Genomic DNA, 16,491 nt, shown 5'->3' with positions numbered 1-16,491 from the left:
GTCCGCTGCCTCTGTAAGGGCACACTGCAAAACAAACCGCCGAACGCTATTTTCTCTTTTCGCCTTTGTCCGTAAAGGCAAAGAGCCTCTTCGGACTTCTTTCAGTTAGCAAAAGCAGGTACCGATGTGGGTCCCGCTAAGTTAAAAGTGAAGCGGTATAACTCGAACTTGCAGAAAGCCAGGGCGGAGGGGGATCCCGCACAGAGTTAGGAAAGCCAGGTGGAGGTTACTTCTGCAGAGCGCGCCCACGCTGCCAAGCCTCCGGATCCGCTGCGGAAGTTCCCCGTCCACTCTGGGCGGTGGAAGGCGCGGCTTGCACACGCTCTGCTCCCTCCGGAGCCGACCACCGCCCCGTGGTGCACTTGCTTCTCTTCCGGCCGTTCTCCAGTCGTGCCCGAATGTCGCCACGTCCTCCTCGCCATTACCACCGCTAGCCCACGCTGACACGTGTCACGTGTATAATAAGCCCTCTGTCTTCGCAGCAGCCCCATCAGGCTGCTGTCCCTGCCAGCCCACTTTACGGGCGAAGAAAGAGAGGCACAGAGAGATTAGGCGAACTGCTGAGGAACTTCCCTGTGGGGAAATGTCCGGAACTTCTCTGACCATGCTCCTCCAGGGGCCCTGGATGTACCCCCTCTGACCCTTCTGCCTCTCAGGGCTCCTGGCAGTCCGGTGCCGGGTGCCCCACAGATGCCAGCTTAACTCCATTTTCCTCCCACTCTCATGTTTGTGTCTTCCTGGACAGTTTCCTTGCCCTGAATTTCCAACCCTTCTGTTGCATTTTTATTTCCACGAGCTCTTTCGTAGTCTGGACCCCTTGTTCTGGTGGCATCCAGCCCTCTTTCAGGGGCGACGACTCTCCCGTTCACAACCCAGCACATTCCAGGGGTTGCCTTCCTTCAACTCCCGGTCATCTGTTTCTCCCCACCTCTTCCACTTCCTGTGCGCACGTGCGTGACTGTGCGCGTGGCGCTCCCACTCACACCTGGGGGGCCTCCCTCAGATGCCTGTTGACCCCGTGGCCACTCACTCAAGCTGCTGAGGGACGGTATTGGACATGAGTACCTTTGGAGGAGGTCATCCCAGCAGGACTCCTGGGACTTGCTGCTGGGTTCCCGGAACACATGGGAGGGGGCTGGGGTGCACGCACCCACATGCTCGCGTTCTCCCTGTTTTCGGCAGGCTTGTATCGCCCCAGCCATGCCGGACCAGGTCCAGCCCCCACACTCAGCACCCTCCAAGGAACCCTCCCATTCTGGGTGGGCCACGGCTGGGGCAAGGGGCTCTGGGCCATCCGCACGTGCTCAGCCCACCCCTCAGCAGAGGTGTGAGGCTCCCCCCAACCCCAGCCCACCTCCCATAATCGTGTTGACAGCTATTCAGTTTGTTCCTCTCCTCTCCGAAGGGGGGACTAAAGTATTTCTTGGGTGACCAGCTGGTGTGTTTGCAGAGTGACTGTCCTCTCTGGATAGTGACCTGCCGACACCTGACTTGTCCTTCTCTGTCCTGCCAACTCCACAGTGTGCTTGCCTCCCCACTGCTTGTCTTTTTCAATCCTTTCCAAAGTCTTCACCCCCCCAAGCAGCCCCCAAACCGGGACGGACCCATCAAAGAATAGCTAAAATTCCCTGAAATGGCCCCAAGTTGGCCACAAGGGAAAGGGCACTCAAAAGGGGGCGTTGTCTCGGGACAGGGCCCAGAGCAGCCGTGAAGATGCTGCCAGGCACCTCACTGCCCAGTCCCACTTCAGACACACGTGCCACCCTCAGCTCCGAGGGGGCACCCGCTTGGGGCCAGGGTGCCCCTCCAGACCCCCCGAGACCTGACAGCCGGCACCACCGAGGCCAAGCACGGCAATGCCAGACACATGGTCCCTGCAGGGAAAGCCTCGCCTGGAATAAACAGGATGCCGAGATGACCCTGCCTCCACAGGGCACCAGGCCCCGCGGTCACCGCAGAGACAGGAGCCAGCCGCAAGCAGAGGCCCAAGTCCAGGACCCCGGGAGGCATCGCTCCCTGAGGCTAGGACCGAGGACTGCCCAAAGGGCCCACAGAGGGGTGGGGGTGGTGTCTTCCCAGAGCTGCCCCCGCCCTTGTGCTCCCACACCTGCAGCCCGCAGCCGCACCCGCTTCATCTATCATCGGGGACCACCCACTAGGACCCACGTCAGCAGGAAGAGGGGCAAGTGGTCCAGGATTGCAGGGGTCCGGCGGAGCCACACTCGGGTGCCAGGTGAATGCAGCCCTGGGCCTGTCCAGTGCCTCCCTGGGGACAGGCACCCCATCCCCAGGGAAGGCATTCCCATCAGGGGACCACATATAGCCATTCACTGGGAGGGGGGCCAGGAGAAGGCCAGGCACTGGGTGTGGGGTCTGCGCCAGCTGAGCAGGAGAGAGGACAGCAGAGCCGGGGTCGGAACAGGCACAGAGAGGGGACACAGCAGCGCTCCACAGTCTGGCGGCACCACCACGAGGGGCAGCCGTAGCAGGCACTGCCCCTGCCTGGCCCAGAACCCAGCCACTGTCCAGGACATGCCTGGGCCCATCTCCCCTGCCTGACATGGGTCACCCATGACATCATTGATACACATTGTGACCCCCACTCTCCTGGGCATGTGCCTGCACCACGTCTCCCCCCAGCCGCAGCCTCACAGCCTAGCTCTCCCCTGCACGGAGCCCCCAGCCTGTTGGTAAGCAGGGACCCTGCCCTCTCCAAGGCCGGCCCTGGCTGGTGATGACTCTCCCCTCTTGCCCAAGATAGGCTCAGGCCCACTGGTCAGGACTGAGATGGGCCCAGGCGGCCGGGGGTACTGCCCAGGGGCTACTAGAAATGGGCAGGATGGCCAGATTCACCGTGGGCACCTCCCCCAGCCACCCCCTCGGACCCCGCCCCGTTCATAGGCTGGGCCCTCAAAAGACCGATGGGGAGCAGCCAAGAGGAGCAGCCCCTGCACCTGCCAAGCCAGTCGGGCCAAGACGCAGGTGGGCTTGGGGCAGGGGCAGGGCCAGGGGACGGGAGCCCTCCAGCCAGGCCAGAGCCTCTGACACCCCGCCCCCCCCCATCACCTGCCCATAGACCTCCTGGACGCTGCTGACACCGCCAGGCCTCAGGCCTCTCTCCTGGAGAGGCAGCTGCCAGAGGGGGAGAGGCAGCTGCGCGGCAGTGGGCAAGGGCCCTACTTCTACATCGGAGGCACCAACGGGGCCTCCATGTGAGTGTGGGCCTCAGGCCGGGCCCTGCTCCACTGCCCTCAGGGCCCCACGTCCCCTCCGCTGGCACACCTGCCCACCCCCAGGCTCCCAAGGCCCCCGCGGCCACCGCTGCCCCTGTGCCTCCGCAGAATCAGCTCCTACTGCAAGGGCAAGGGCTGGCAGCGCATTGAGGACAGCCGGCGGGAGGACTACAAGCTGAAGTGGTGCGAGGTCAAGTGCAGAGACAGCTACTACAGCTTCCGGGAAGGTAGCAGGGGAGGGGCCGCGGGATCTGGCACAGCCTGCAAGAGCCCCCCCGGGGCCAGAGCCGGGGGCCGGGTGGTGCCATTGCCCTCCACCCGGGGAGGTGGTGGCCACAGGGGCGGGGGGAGGCTGTGGTGGCCCCGCAGCCCCGCATGCCAGCCGGGCCTCCACCCGCCAGGCGAACAGCTGCTCTACCAGCTCCCCAACAACAAGCTCCTCACCACCAAAATCGGGCTGCTCAGTGCCCTGAGGGAGTACTCGAGGGTCGTGAGCAGGACCCACAAGACATCACCGTGCGCCCAGGCCAAGTAAGCCTGCCCCGGCCCTCTGGGACCCACCACCAACTCACCGCACACCCACGTGTCCTCCCCCGCCACACCCCGTCCCGCGAACCCACCGTCGCCCTCTGCTCAGCGGCACCACCATCCATCGGACGGACGTGCCAGCCGCTGGTCCTGAACACCCTCCGTGGGACCAGCCCGCTCCCCGTTCTGTCTGTTCACCTACATCCAAGCACCCCCAAATACCTGCCGCCCACTCCATCTGCCCACCCCCCGGACCAGGCAGCGATCTGTGCACACACCCACCGCGGTCCACCCACCCTAATGCGTCCCCCAGAACCTCCCACACCACTGCCACCTGCTCCCCTCCCCCCACCCACCACACAGCCCTGCCTGAGCCGCTGTGGGTCTTCATCCGACTACCGTCCGCTCATCTGCCTGCCCATCCAACCAGCCGTGCACCACCCGCCTCCCCCGTCCGCCCTCCACCAGGCAGGCAGCCCCCCCACTTACCTGGCCATCCGTGACCTCACCTTACATCTACGTGTCCAGCCGTCCACCTCCATCCTACCCAGTTCTGCCAACAAATCTAATCGATCGCCTCCAAGCATCTGTCTACCCACCGGACCACCTGCCCATCCACCCACCTACTTCCATCCAAAACCCATTTACCCAACCATCCACCTATCCACACCCACGCCTCCTCACCTCTCCAGACACCCATCCATCCATTCTCCACACACTACCGAGTGGCCGCTCAGCCCAGGCCCTGTGTCCCCCTGGAGTACAGATCCAGAAAGGACACAACCTCCGCCCTTGAGGAGCTCGCGTGGACCAGCCCAGGATGCTTTGGGCCACAGAGGTAGCAGCATTCAGCCCAGCTGGGAGGAGCCATTCTGCCCTAAATTGAAGGACGGCCTGGCGGTTACAGGGCACCCCAAGCCAGGGGAAGAGGTCTGGACTGGGCCGGGGTGCTCAGGGACCCATGCAGACCATTCACTGCGTGCTGGGCACTGTCCTAGCCTGGGGACACAGCTCTGAACTGTCCACTCACAATGCCTGAGGGGGCGCGGGGAACAGCAAGGAGGTGGGAGAGGGGCCAGGATGTGAGTGAGGCAGCCTGCAGCCCGTAGAGAAGCCAGGTGTGCAAGGACCCCGAAAAGAGTGCTCCTGGCAGAGGCAACCAGCCTTCCAGTGGACCTGTCCCTCCAGCTGCCCCCAGGTCAGACCCCTAGGAAGGCTGGCTTTTCTAGGCTGCCCAGTCTAGGGCGAGGGGACAGCCTTCCCTGTGTCTTCCCCACCCCCCCTGCTCCGCCAGAGCCCTGAAAATGGAAGAATTTTTCCCAGAGACCTACCGTCTGGACATCAGGGACGAGAGAGAGGTTTTCTTCACTCTCTTTGATGGTGAGAGGTCACTGGACGCCAGGCCCGCTCTGGGCAGAGAGGTTCAGGAACGGACCAAGGACCTGGCTCCATTAGGGCAGGGTCAGGCCTGGCGGAGTCGTGGCGGGGGCGTGGTCATGGGGAAGGGTGGAGCCAGGTAGGCGTGGTCTGGGCTAAGGCTGCCGCGACGGGTCAAGGTGAAGGGTCAAGGCCGGACCTTGTGGAGGCGGAGCCCGGTAGGGGGCGGGACCATGGCCGGGAGGGCGGTTGGGGGCGTGGCTGGGCGTGGTCAGAACGGGGCGGGGCCAGCCAGGAGCTCAGGTGGCTCTTCCCACAGAAAATCAGACGTGGATCTGCAAGCCCACGGCCTCCAACCAGGGCAAAGGCATCTTCCTGCTCAGGAACCAGGAGGAAGTCGCCGCCCTGCAAGTCAAGACCCAGAGCATCGAGGACGACCCCATCTACCGCAAGATGCCGTTCCGGGCGCCTCAGGCGCGGGTCGTGCAGAGGTGTTGGGCAAGGGCACCATAAAGGGCGTCGGTCAGGGTGGCGCTGACCCTGGGCCCCGCTGGTGCCTGGGAGCGCGGGCTTGGAAATGGAAAGCTGCGGTGCCCCCAGCTGGGCCTCTGTGTGGTCAGCAGAAGTGGGGGTGTCACATCTCGTCCGGGTTGATAGAGATGCCCCCTCACACACACACACACACACACACACACACACACACACACAGGCTCCTGGACACGGGGCAGGGCAGAGAGGGCTCGGGCAGTTTGCTCCTGCAGGAAGGCCAGCCTCTGTTCTGTCCCCAGCCCAGCCAGCCGCGGCCTGCAGGCTGCAGCCAGAGGGAACACCCCTCCCCTGCTCCCTGGGCCCCTGGGCAGGGTCTTGACTCACAGCCTCACATGGGGAGGTGGATGGGTGGCAATGTGGCCTCACAAAGGTCCCTCTGGACCTCCACATCCACCAGGGTGGCTGCTGCCACAACTACGTTCTCCTGCCCCTTGGGCACCCCGGATCATGCAGTGGGCTGAGATTTAGGGGCCAGACCCTCCCTCCCAATTCCCTGACTTGTTCAGGCTCAGAAATGTCCCCTTAACGATGGACACTCACTCAGCCAGAAGAGAGGGCCCACAGATCACACCTGGGACAAGCGGTGCTGAGGAACTGGTCTGGGGGGCCAAGGGGACACAGGATAGGCCAGCCATGTGCTCAGCCCCCATGTGTCCCCCAGGTACATCCAGAACCCACTGCTACTGGATGGGAAGAAGTTTGACGTGCGTTCCTACCTGCTCATCGCCTGTGCCACGCCGTACATGGTCTTCTTTGGTCACGGCTATGCCCGCCTCACTCTCAGCCTTTATGACCCCCATTCCAGCGACCTCAGTGGCCACTTGACCAACCAGGTAAGGGCACCCCACAGATGAGGGCCCTCTCTGAAGCTTTGGGACAAGATCATTGCTTGGGACGCAGAGGAGAGTTCAGCTATAGGCGGAAGCTCAGACCCAGAGGTGGCAGGGGCCCGGAGGTGGCCCAGGCCTGGTGGTGATCCCGGGCTGCCCTGCTCGCAGTCGGCACCACCTCTCACCTTCAGCCAGGGAAGGGCATCCTGGTGAAATGACTGATGACTGAGAGCCCTGCGTCCCTGACCCCCAGCTTGGTTCCCTCTAGGTGCGGATGGGGTGTGGGTAGGGGTAGGAAATGAGGTCTCTGAGGACCTCCGTGGAGAGATCCTGTAGGCAGAGGTCTCTACAGAAGGATCTTCATGAGGATCTAGGTGGGGGCCTTCCATGAGGATCTGTGGGAGACTTGACGGTTGAGAGGGTCTCATGGAAGAAAGTGCTGGGGAGGGTCTCAGCAGGCAGTGTCACCGCGGGGTGTCCTGGGGTGGTCAGGACCTCTGTGGACTCACTGGGTAGCTGGGTTAGCGTGAGGCTCTCTTTAGGGGCCTTCAGCAGGGGCAGGGCCTCTGGGTGTTCTGGAGTGGTGGGCTCCAGATGCTGCACTGCCCCCCAGTTCATGCAGAAGAAGAGCCCCCTGTACATGCTGCTCAAGGAGGACACGGTATGGAGCATGGACCACCTCAACCGCTACATCAACGACAAATTCCGGAAGACCAAGGGACTCCCTAGGGACTGGGTCTTTACTACCTTTACGGTCCGTGTGCTTCTTCCCGGTGCCAGACTGTGGGGAGGGGGTAAGGGTCAAGACCCCTTAGGGTACATGAGGGGTAGGTGCAGGGCACAAGGTGCTCGGAAGTCCCTGAGGGCATGCACCTGCATGGAAGTGTGCCTCACGTGTGTCTACGTGTGTGCTGTGGGTGTGGAGGCTGGCCACTCGGAGGGGCTCCAGCTTCTCTCTGTCTCTTTCTCTCACTGTCGACAATTCACATGACATGAAGTTCACCATTTTAAAGTGTACACTTCCGTGGTTTTTAGCATATTCACAAAGTCGTGCAGTTATCACCACCCAATTCCTCAAAAAGAAACCCCATACCCACCATCAGACTCTCATCACCTCCCTCCAGTCCCTGGTACCCACTCATCTACTTTTGTCCCTATGGGTTTCCCTGTTCTGGGCATTTCATAATAATGGAGTCATACAATATGTGCCCGTACTTTATTCCTTTCTGTGACTCAACGTTATTTCATGGTAGGGACATACAATTTGCTTTGGTAAACATTTGTCACCTGATGGACATTGGGGCTGTTTCCACTTTCTGTCTATTTCGAGTAACGCTGCTGTAAATATTCATGTGCAAGTTTATGCATGAACATATTTTCAGTTCTCTTGGGTATATATCTAGAAATGTTATCGTGAGGTCATATGGTAACTTAGGTTTAACTTTCTGAGGAACTACCAAACTCTTTTCCACAGTGGCTGCGATATTTCACATTCCCACCAGCAATACATAAAGGTTCCAATTTCTCCACATCCTTACCAACACCTGTTATTTTTTCTTTTTCTTTTTCTTTCTTAGTCATCCAGTGGGTGTGAAGTGGGGTCTCATTGTGGTTTTGAATGATGTTGAGCATCTTTTCGTATGCTTATTGGCCATTTGCAGGTCTGCTTTAGAAAAATTTGTATTCAGATCATTTGTCCATTCTTCTTTGTTAGGCTGTAAGAGCTTTTTATATATTCTGGATACCAGACCCTTATCAAATATGTGATTTGCAAATATTTCTCCTGTTCTTGTCTTTTCACTTTATTGATAATGTCCTTTTTTCTTGCACAAAATGTTAGATTTTGATGAAGTCCAATTTGTCTATTTTTTTTTTAATGTTCATTTATTTTTGAGAGAGAGGGAGAGGGAGACACAGAATCTGAAGCAGGCTCCAGGCTCTGAGCTGTTAGCACAAAGCCCAACATGGGGCTCGAACTCACAAACCATGAGCTCATGACCTCAGCTGAAGTCGGACACTTAACAGACTGAGCCACCCAGGTGCCCCTAATTTGTTATTTTTAATTTGGTTATTCATGCCTTTGATGTCATGTATAAGAATTCATTGCCAAATCCAAAGTCACAAAGATTTGTACCTGTGTGTTTTCTTCTAAAAGTTTTATCATTTAGCTCTCAGGTCACTGCTCCATTTTGAATTAACTTTTGTATGGTGTGAGGTAGGGGTTCAACTTTATTCTTTCGTGTGTGGATATCCAGCTTTCCCAGCACCACTGGTCAAAGAGACCATCCTTGGCACATTGTTGAAAATCAGTTGATCAGATATGTATGGGTTTATTTCTATTCAATTCTATTCCATTGGTGGGTGTGTCTGTCCTGATGCCGGTGCCACACTGTTTTGATTGCTGCCACTTCATTCATTCTATGAATGTGTTGCAATACACTACCTGGTTTTCATTTGTAGAAACACTCCTGCATTCCTGGCATAAATCACACCCAGACATGGTATATTATCCTTTAAGTACGCTGCTGGATTTAGTTCACTAGTACTTCATTGAGTATCTTTGTGTCTACACACATAAGCAATACTGGTCTGTAGCACTCTCTTGTATGTTTGTCTGGTTTCAGATGTATTTCTTTCTCTTCTATTTTTGGAAAGCTTGTGAAGGATTAGTGTAAATTCTTTAAATGTCTGGAATAACTCACCAGTGAAGTCACCTGGTCCTGGGCTTTTCTTTGTGGAAAGGTTTTTTATGACCAACTCAACTTTTACTTGTTATAGGCTATTCATATTTTCTGATTCTTACTGCATCAAGCTTGTTAGTTTGTCTTTCTAAGAGCTTGTCCATTTCTTTCAAGTTATCTAATTTGCTTGGAATACAACTGTTCATAGTGTTCTACAAACAATTATAATCCTTTTTATAATCATGTTCATCTCTGTGTAAGGTCTTTCTTTCTTGATTTTAGTAATTTGAGTCTTCTCTCCATTTTCTTGGCCAGTCTAAGAGTTTATCAATTTGGTCCATCTTTTTAATGAACCAGCTTTGGGGTTCATTTATTTTTTTCTGTTGTTTTCTATTCTCTCTTCCATTTATAGTCACTCTGATCTTTATTTCCTTCCTTCTGTTTTTTTAAATGTTTATTTATTTTTGAGAGAGAGAGAGAGAGAGAGAGAGAGAGAGAGAGAGAGAAACAGCATGAGTGGGGGAGGGTCAGAAAGAGAGGGAGACACAGAACCTGAAGCAGGCTCCAGGCTCTGGGTTGTCGATACAGAGCCTGACACAGGGCTCGAACCCATGAACTGTGAGATCATGACCTGAGCTGAAGTTGGACACTTAACCGACTGAGCCACCCAGGTGCTCCTCCTTCTGCTTGTTTTGGATTTTTATCTTCTTTTTCTCGTTTATTAAGGTTGAAGAGATCTCAATCTTAAGGTTGACTTGAGATCTTTCTTCTGGTTTTATATAGGTGTTTACAGCCATAAATTTCCCTCTGAGCACTGATTTTACTGAATTTCATAAAATTTTGTATGTTCTATTTTCATTTCATCTGTTACTAAAGAGTGTGTTGTTTAATTTCCACATATTTGTGAATTTTCCAATTTTCTTTCTCTTGTTGGTTTTTAATTTCATTCCATTGTTGTCAGAGAACATACTTTTATGATTTGAATCCTTTAATAATTCCTGGAACTTGCTATATGTCCTAACATACTGTCTACCCTGGAGAGTGTTCCATGTGCACTTGAGAAGAATGTACATTCTGCTGTTGTGGATGGAGTATTCTATAGACGTCTCCGGCAGGGTTACTTGGTTTGTAGTGTTGTTCAAGTCTTCCATCTACTTGTTCTTCTATCTAAATGTTCTATCCATCATTGAAAGTGGGGTATTCCAGTCTCCAACTATTATTATTGAATCGTCTGTTTTGCCCTTCAATTCTGTTTTTGCTCCATGTATGTTGAGGCTCTGTTGCTAGGTGTATGTATGTTTATAACTATTACATCATCTTGTTCTATCATTATACAGTGTCCTTTCCTTTCTCTGGTATCAATTTTTGTCTTAAAATCTATTTTCTCTGATATCAGTATAGCCATGTCAGCTCTCTGATACAGTTTGCATGATATATCTCTTTCCATCCTTTCACTTTCAACCTGTGTCTCTGAATCTAAAGTGAGTCTCTTATAAACAGTATATCAAGGGTTTTTTAATGCATTCTGCCAATCTCTCTAGTTTAATTGGAAAGTTTAATCCATTTACATTTGATATAATCACTGATAAGGTAGGATTTACATCTTATATTTTTATATTTATTTTTTATATGTCATATCTTTTTTGCTTCTCAATTCCTCCATTACTGCCTCATTTAGTGCTAAATACATATTTCCTAGTGTACAATTTCTAGTGTCATTTCTTTTACTATATATTTTTGAATTATCTTCTTTGTTGTTTCCCTGAAGATTAATATTAACATCTTAATTTATAACAATTTCGTTTGGATTAATACCAAGCTAATTTCAATAGTATTAAAAAAAAAAACCCTATTGTTCCTACATAGTTCTTTACATCCCTTGATGCTGTTATTCTCACAAATTACAGCTCTATATCTAGCAAAACTATTCTTCAAAAAACAAGATTTTAAACACCAGAAGTTATCACTAGTAGAACTGCCCTATGGTCCTTCAGGCTGAAATGAAAGGACTCTAGACAGTAGCTTGACTTCACAAGAAATAAAGAGCACTCTCATAAAGGTAACTACATAGTTAAATGTAAAAGGCCATATTAATGTATTTTTTGGTAATTACTTTTTTTCTCTTATTTAAAAAACAACTAAATAAAGCAGTAATTCTAAATCTGTGTTGATGGGCACACATTAGCATTTGAATGTGTCATCCCACTGCCTTCTGGAATCCATGGTTTCTGATGAGAAGTTGGCTGTCAATCCTATTAAGCACCCTTGTGACTCATCACTTTTCTCTTGATTTCAATATTCTCTTTTTGTCTTTAGAAAGTTTGCTTATGGTACGGAGGGAGGATCTCTGAGTTTATCCGAACTGGAGCTCACTGACCTGCTTGAGTGTGTAGACTTTTTTTTAAATCAAATTTGGGAAGTTTTTTTACCATTATTTCTTCAACTATTTTTCCTGCCTCATACTCCCTTCTCCTTCTGGGACTCCCGTTATGTGTGTTGGCTTGATGGCGTCCCACAAGTCTCTGTAGCTTTTTTTTTTTTTTCATTCCCTTTTTTCTGTTCCTTGGACTAAATGATCTCAACTGACCTATCTTCAACCAACTCAAATCTACTGTTAAGCCCCTCTAGTGAATTTCATTTTTCAGTTACTATACTTTTAAACTCCCATATCTCTGTATGTTTCCTTTTATAATTTCTGTCTCTTCACTGATATGCTCTATTTGGTAAGACATCATTCTCATATTTTCCTTTAGTTCTTTCCAAGTGAGGTCTTTTGGTGGGGAGGGGGAAGCAGCAGAGAGATCACAACAAACAGCTACAATTCTTTGCAAGTCAGGTCCATTCTGCTACCTCCAGTACTGAGAATGCAGACTTTTTTCAAGGCTAGCACTGAGCTGGGAAGTGGAGGATAAAGCCAGGTCAAGCTAAAATGCTACAAAGCTTGCTGTTCTTACCAAGATTCAAGATTTTTCTTTCCTGTGCAGTCCTCAGGTTGCTTCAAGCCTTTGGTTAATTTCCAGAGCTCTTAAAAAGTTGATTCTGATGATTTTCTTTGCCAGTTTTTTTTTTTTTTTTTGGTGGCTTCTATGGAGTGGCTTATTTTCAGATGTCCTTCCTCTGCCATTTTTGCTGATATCCTCCTTGCCTCCCTTGAACCCACTCCAGTGAGGCTTCTCTAGTGTGTCACTGAAATACTCATTGAAGTCGGCAGTGACCTCCTTGTTGCCAAACCCAGGGGTCAATTCCCAGTCCTTTTCTTCTCTCATCTGTCAGCCAGTTTGGACACAACTGCTCACCCCCTGGTGCTCTACCCCTATGGCTTCCAGGACTTCGCCTGCTCCCTCTTGGCCCCCTGTGCTGCTCCCCTGCCCCCCATCCTAACTATTGCTCTCTTGAGGTCCAGAGCCCTGCTTTTTATCTGCACCCATTGGGATGAAGTCTCCTAGCTCCACAATTAAACATCTGGCCCTGGTCCTTCTCCTGAGCCATAGATCCCAGGGCCTGTCCCACCCATCAGCAAGCTCCTAAATATCTCAGACTCCATGGTCCTCCTCTTCTCAACTGATGGGGACTCCATGGTCCTCCTCTTCTCAACTGATGGGGACTCCATCCTTCCAGAATCTCAGACCAAACCCTTAGGGATAACTATTTCCACAGCTCATAACCCATTCATAAACCAATCAAGTTAGCTCCACCTCAAAATGTGTTCAGAATCCAACCCACCACCTCTACCTGCCCAAGCCACCCGAATTATTCCAACGACTTCCTCATGGCTTCTCCATTTCTCTCAGCATAGCAGCCAGCAGATCCTATTAGGTCATGAATCAGTTGTGCCCCTCCTGTGCCCCGCCTTCCAACAGCTCTGATTCTAGCATGAAAGGTAACGTCTTCCCATGCCCCCACAATGTGACCGGCACCACTTGGGACTCATTTCCTGCTGCCCGCCCCCCAGCTTGCTCCAACCACAGCAGTCTCACTCTGTCCCCCCAACACCTCAGGCTCCCACTTACAGCTGTTCTTACCGCAAATTCCCCATGCCGTACCCCCAGACCCTGTGCTCAGTCCGCTCACTATCTCCTCAATGAGGCCCAACACACCATACCTCTTTTTACAGCCATCCCCCCAGAACCCCCGATCCCTAACACTGTTTCATTTTCTTCATCAGCACTTATTGCTTGATGTGCTGCACAAAATATACAGTGATTCAGGTGCCACATTTGCCTCCTGTCGCCATTACTGTGAGTGATCTGCCCAAAGCTGTCCTCAGTCTTGAACCCCCATACCTGCCATGCGGGAGGAGCTCCACATGTTTGCTGAAGGAGTAAACTAAGAGTGAATGAGTTTCTAGCTGTGAGTCTGTGACTCCGTATGCAAGTGTGGGCGGTGTGGCTGTGCAGGAAGGACACCTGGCGGGAGCACAGGTGAGGGCACAGACGGGAATGCAGGTGAGGGGTGTCTGCGGTCCCAGGCCTGGGAGATGTAAGCACGGGCGACATCCGGTCACCGCCTCCCTGCCCCCATCCACAGAAGCGGATGCAGCAGATCATGGCTCACTGCTTCCGGGCTGTCAAGTCCAAGCTGCAATGCAAGCTGGGCTACTTCGACCTCATTGGCTGTGACTTCTTGATCGACGAAAACTTCAAGGTACTGCCGAGGTTTCCCAGGGTGAATGGGGCTCGGTAGGCAGGTGGAAGGAGGCAGGGGCCTCTATGTACACCCTGACCACCCAGGCAAGCCCGTGGGGTGGAGCCTACAGTCAGACTCCCCCACCTGCTGCCAAGATCCTGAAGTGGGGCAGCCCTCAAGGCCAGACCCTCAGACCCTCAGAGTCTTAGCTCCTTGGAAAACAGGAGGAGTGAGGCCACAGAAAAGAAGTGACGGGCCAGGATCACAAGACTAAAGGGGACCGGGGCTTCAGCCTCCTGTGGGCCAAGCGTTGGTGGGGAGGGACGCTAACCAGGGGTGCCTGCAGGTGTGGCTGCTGGAGATGAACTCCAACCCCGCCCTGCACACCAACTGTGAAGTCCTGAAGGAGGTGATCCCGGGCGTGGTCACGGAAACTCTGGGTGAGGCCCCCGTGCAGCCCGCAGAGCCCTCGAACCGGCTCCTCGCGGCTTGCCCCGCCTGGGATGCGCCACCCCACCGGCCCCCCAAATTCAGAAGCCCGCGCCCAGCTCTCGAACCTCCAGAGGGCCTGCGTGGAAACCTCACGCCCCACAGGAAAAAGGCGTCCGTGCCAGCCTCCCGACACGCCTCATCCCTGCCTGGGTCCCGTCCCTCACCACCCACCCCCCTCCCCCCCCCCCCCGCCGGCACGACCTCAGCCCCGCCACCGCGAGGTCGGGGACCCTGAGCCCGCGCCCCGCTCCCCTGTCTCCCCCAGACCTGGCGCTCGAGACCTTCCAGAAGAGCCTGCGCGGCCAGAAGATGCTGCCTCTGCTGTCCCAGCGCCACTTCGTGCTCCTGCACGACGGCGAGGCCGACCTCTGGCCGCGCCCCGGGGGCTCCCGGGGCGCCCTGCGCCCCCCGCCCCCGCTCCGCGCCGCCCCGCGGCCAGGCGCGCGCACGCCCGCACCACCCCGGGGGCCCGGCGGCGCGCACGCGCGGCCCCGACCCCCGGGCCGCGGCCCCGACGGCGGCGCCCAGAGCCGGGAGCCCGGGGCCGAGCGGCCGCGAGAGGGAGCAGGGGGCCCGGCGCGGGAGCCGTCCCCGGGGCTGGCGGAGGAGGAGCGCAAGAGCGCGGGCCATCGCGGCTCCTAGCGGGCGGGCCAGCGGCGCCCTCTGGGACCTATAAAGGCTACTTTGTTACCGACGGCCCGTGCTGCGGGTCAGGTGGCCCCAGGCCTCCCCGACGCTCGCTCCCCAAGGCGCTCCCGTGGGGGCTTCTCTGCCGCATTGCTGGGCCCTGTGCTTGGAGGCCTAGGGTGGAGGGATGCGGGGGTGTTGTCCTACTGGAAGGGGGATGAGCTCCCCACAGCCTCCTTCCTGCTCTGCCCTGGGGGCGGGGGGCGGGGGGGGGGCTGCCTCTGTCGCGGGGAAGCCCGCAGGTCCAGGGCTCCTCCACATCACCCTGTGTCCCTCACAGACCAGGACTTTCCCGAAGTCCCACAACCCGCATGAGCCCTACTGCCTGGCTCTGTGATCCCCAGGAAAGGATCCGGATCCCCAAGCAAAGGAGGGCTTGCTCAAAGCCGAGATGGTTCCACAGAGGCGGCCCCAAGGGGGCCTGTCCAGGCACAGCTCCTTTCTGGGCCAAGAAGGTACCCGGGCTCTGCCCTCTCCACCACCTCCACGGGCCCTAACTTCCCTGCAGGCCTGGAGCTGCAGAGGCCCAGAGGACAAGGCCGTGGGGGAGGGGGCACAGCCATGGCAGGACAGTCCTGAAGGACGTGCTGAGCCGGCACTGGCCCTACCCCGGCCGGTCCATGAATGAATGGCCTCAGGTGTTCCCGTTGCCCATGGACCCAGACCTCAGGTTGGGGGCGGGGGGGGGGGGGGGGAGGAGGGGGGGATTCAGGGCCTCTGATGTGTCCAAGCCCCCTACGACCACTAAGTGTCCAGGTCCAGCCGTAATCCCCTCTCCACCCCCGTCCCCCAGCCACTCGCACCCTCTCCAGTTCAGATCTCAGGGTCGGGGCAGCCCCACCCCGGCTTGCACACCTCCTCACTGCTCCCTCTCACGCACCCTGCCCTCACCTCTCCATGGTTACCACCAAGTCCCCAAGGCCCTCCTCCTGACCCGCGGGGTCAGGGACTGCTGGAACCCATTCTCGCCTCTGCATTGGAGTGCTGGTGGGACCTGGGGTCAACAGGGGTCTGCAGGCCAGCCTCCGCTCCCGAGGAGGGCGGGTCCATTCCCAGGGAAGGGGAGCTGCAGAACCACTAGAGGGCGCTGTGCACCGCTGTGTCTCAGGCCAGGGAGCTGAGAAAAGCCAGCCGGGTCTGGCCAGTCACAGCCCACCCACCGCACCCCTGCTCTCCCAATGCACCCTGCCGCACCCCCTCATCTTGCCGCTGTGCCCTGGATTACAGGGTCCCCAGACAAAAGTCAAGAAGCACACACTTGTCCCCATGTGCCTGGGGTCCAGGAACCCTGACTCCCCCTCCCAGCTTGTCTGATGGTCACTCTGTGAGGAGCCAAGCTCAGCCTACTGCCTGCTGTGGCCCCAAGGCCGGGAGGCAAGAAAACCTGCCTCCGTGTGGGGGTGGGAGTGCAGTGGCCTCCTGGGTGGGCTGAGTACACCCAGGTCTTTGGGATCGGGGCCATGTCCCCTGCTAGCATCCAGGCCACCA

General features: G+C 55.4%; 1 protein-coding gene across 1 annotated transcript; it reads left to right on the top strand.

Annotated features, from left to right (window-relative positions):
* Positions 1–2,921: 2,921 nt before the first annotated feature.
* TTLL10 (tubulin tyrosine ligase like 10) lies at positions 2,922–14,958 on the top strand. The gene is given in 12 exon segments (XM_047082413.1): positions 2,922–3,080; positions 3,082–3,212; positions 3,342–3,460; positions 3,635–3,764; positions 4,528–4,599; positions 5,056–5,141; positions 5,458–5,629; positions 6,349–6,520; positions 7,131–7,271; positions 13,726–13,842; positions 14,171–14,264; positions 14,582–14,958. Coding segments are annotated over 12 exon segments (1,770 nt in total).
* The last annotated feature ends 1,533 nt before the right edge of the window (positions 14,959–16,491 follow it).

Source organism: Lynx rufus, unplaced genomic scaffold (assembly GCF_022079265.1).
Source record: "Lynx rufus isolate CCGP_SWC_20201006 ecotype Redwood Valley unplaced genomic scaffold, mLynRuf1.p SCAF_2, whole genome shotgun sequence".
Taxonomy (NCBI): domain Eukaryota; kingdom Metazoa; phylum Chordata; class Mammalia; order Carnivora; family Felidae; genus Lynx; species Lynx rufus.
Note: the sequence above shows the minus strand (reverse complement) of the source record. Positions and strands in the feature narration are given on the sequence as shown.